Source organism: Mus caroli, chromosome 6 (assembly GCF_900094665.2).
Source record: "Mus caroli chromosome 6, CAROLI_EIJ_v1.1, whole genome shotgun sequence".
Lineage (NCBI taxonomy): Eukaryota > Metazoa > Chordata > Mammalia > Rodentia > Muridae > Mus > Mus caroli.
The window spans coordinates 114,375,834-114,376,880 of NC_034575.1; the positions used below are offsets into that span (position 1 = coordinate 114,375,834).

Here is a 1,047-nt window from a genome sequence, read left to right on the forward strand (position 1 = left end):
ACACACACACACACACCAGGAGCCTTCACTGTCCTCCTAGCCAGAGTTCTCCTCACAGTGAGAAGCTCCCTCTGTCCTTCACTCCTGGCTGCCAGGTCCCTTGCCTTGGGCACAGGCAGTTGCATACATAGTAAGGGTAGAAGTGTGTGGGGATGAAGGGGGACGGTGAGAACCCATCTTATGAAAGCCCCAGGGCCGTGCTGGTGGCCCATGTTTGTCCCCAGAAGAGCACAGCCTGCTGCTCGGTACCCTGTTGCTGAGACACACCCACACATTATGTACACGTGCCTGGTCCACAAGGCAGGCCNTCATCTACTGCATCTACCACAGGCANATTCTCCACATACAACAGGCACTCCCCAGATGTACCACGNGGGATATATGTACAGACACACTTACCACAGACAGGCCCTCCACATACATGACAGTCCNCATGCATCCATGTACAAGACACCTTCATGTCCATAGCACACTGCACAAATACAGATATACACCTGCACACAGAACATACGTACCNCATGTATACCACACATAAAACGTGCTCAGANACTCCACATACACACCACTCATAAGCCTACCTGGAACACATACATGTTGTATACATATAGACACATTCCTCACACTTGACACTACATACAGGCACACGCATCTAAGCGTGCACTTACCAGGCAGGTGCACACCGTTCACAGATGTCCCTTCTTCCTTCCAGTGCAACGCTGTAGAGGGGCCGTGGCTGAAGAGCTGCGAGGACACTGTAAGTTCTTCCCAGAGCACAGGTTCAGTGTCCTGTGTTGCTCTGTGGACTACNTCTTCCTCAAAGGCCCCCTTCCTGACCCTGACTGCAGGGTTCAGCCCTCCTCAGCTGCTAGAGTGAGCAGGAGGGTTGGAGCCCGGCNATAACCCTGGCTATGACCTCCTGTCCTGGCCTCTCCCCTCCAGGATCTCGACTGCTTCGTCATAGACAACAATGGCTTTGTCCTGATCTCAGAGAGACCCCACGAGGTGAGTGAAAGAAGAGGGCAGGGGGAAGTTGAGACCTTAGCGGCT

At 53.3% G+C, this 1,047-nt stretch overlaps 1 protein-coding gene across 1 annotated transcript in view; it reads left to right on the plus strand.

Moving 5' to 3' along the window:
* Cacna2d4 (calcium voltage-gated channel auxiliary subunit alpha2delta 4) overlaps positions 1 to 1,047 on the plus strand; it is a 111,090-nt gene that overhangs the window by 100,807 nt on the left and 9,236 nt on the right. Inside the window, exons 30-31 of the mRNA XM_021164150.2 lie at positions 710 to 754; positions 940 to 1,002. Coding sequence (XP_021019809.2) covers positions 710 to 754; positions 940 to 1,002 — 108 coding nt within the window. The remainder of the gene's footprint in view (positions 1 to 709; positions 755 to 939; positions 1,003 to 1,047) is intronic.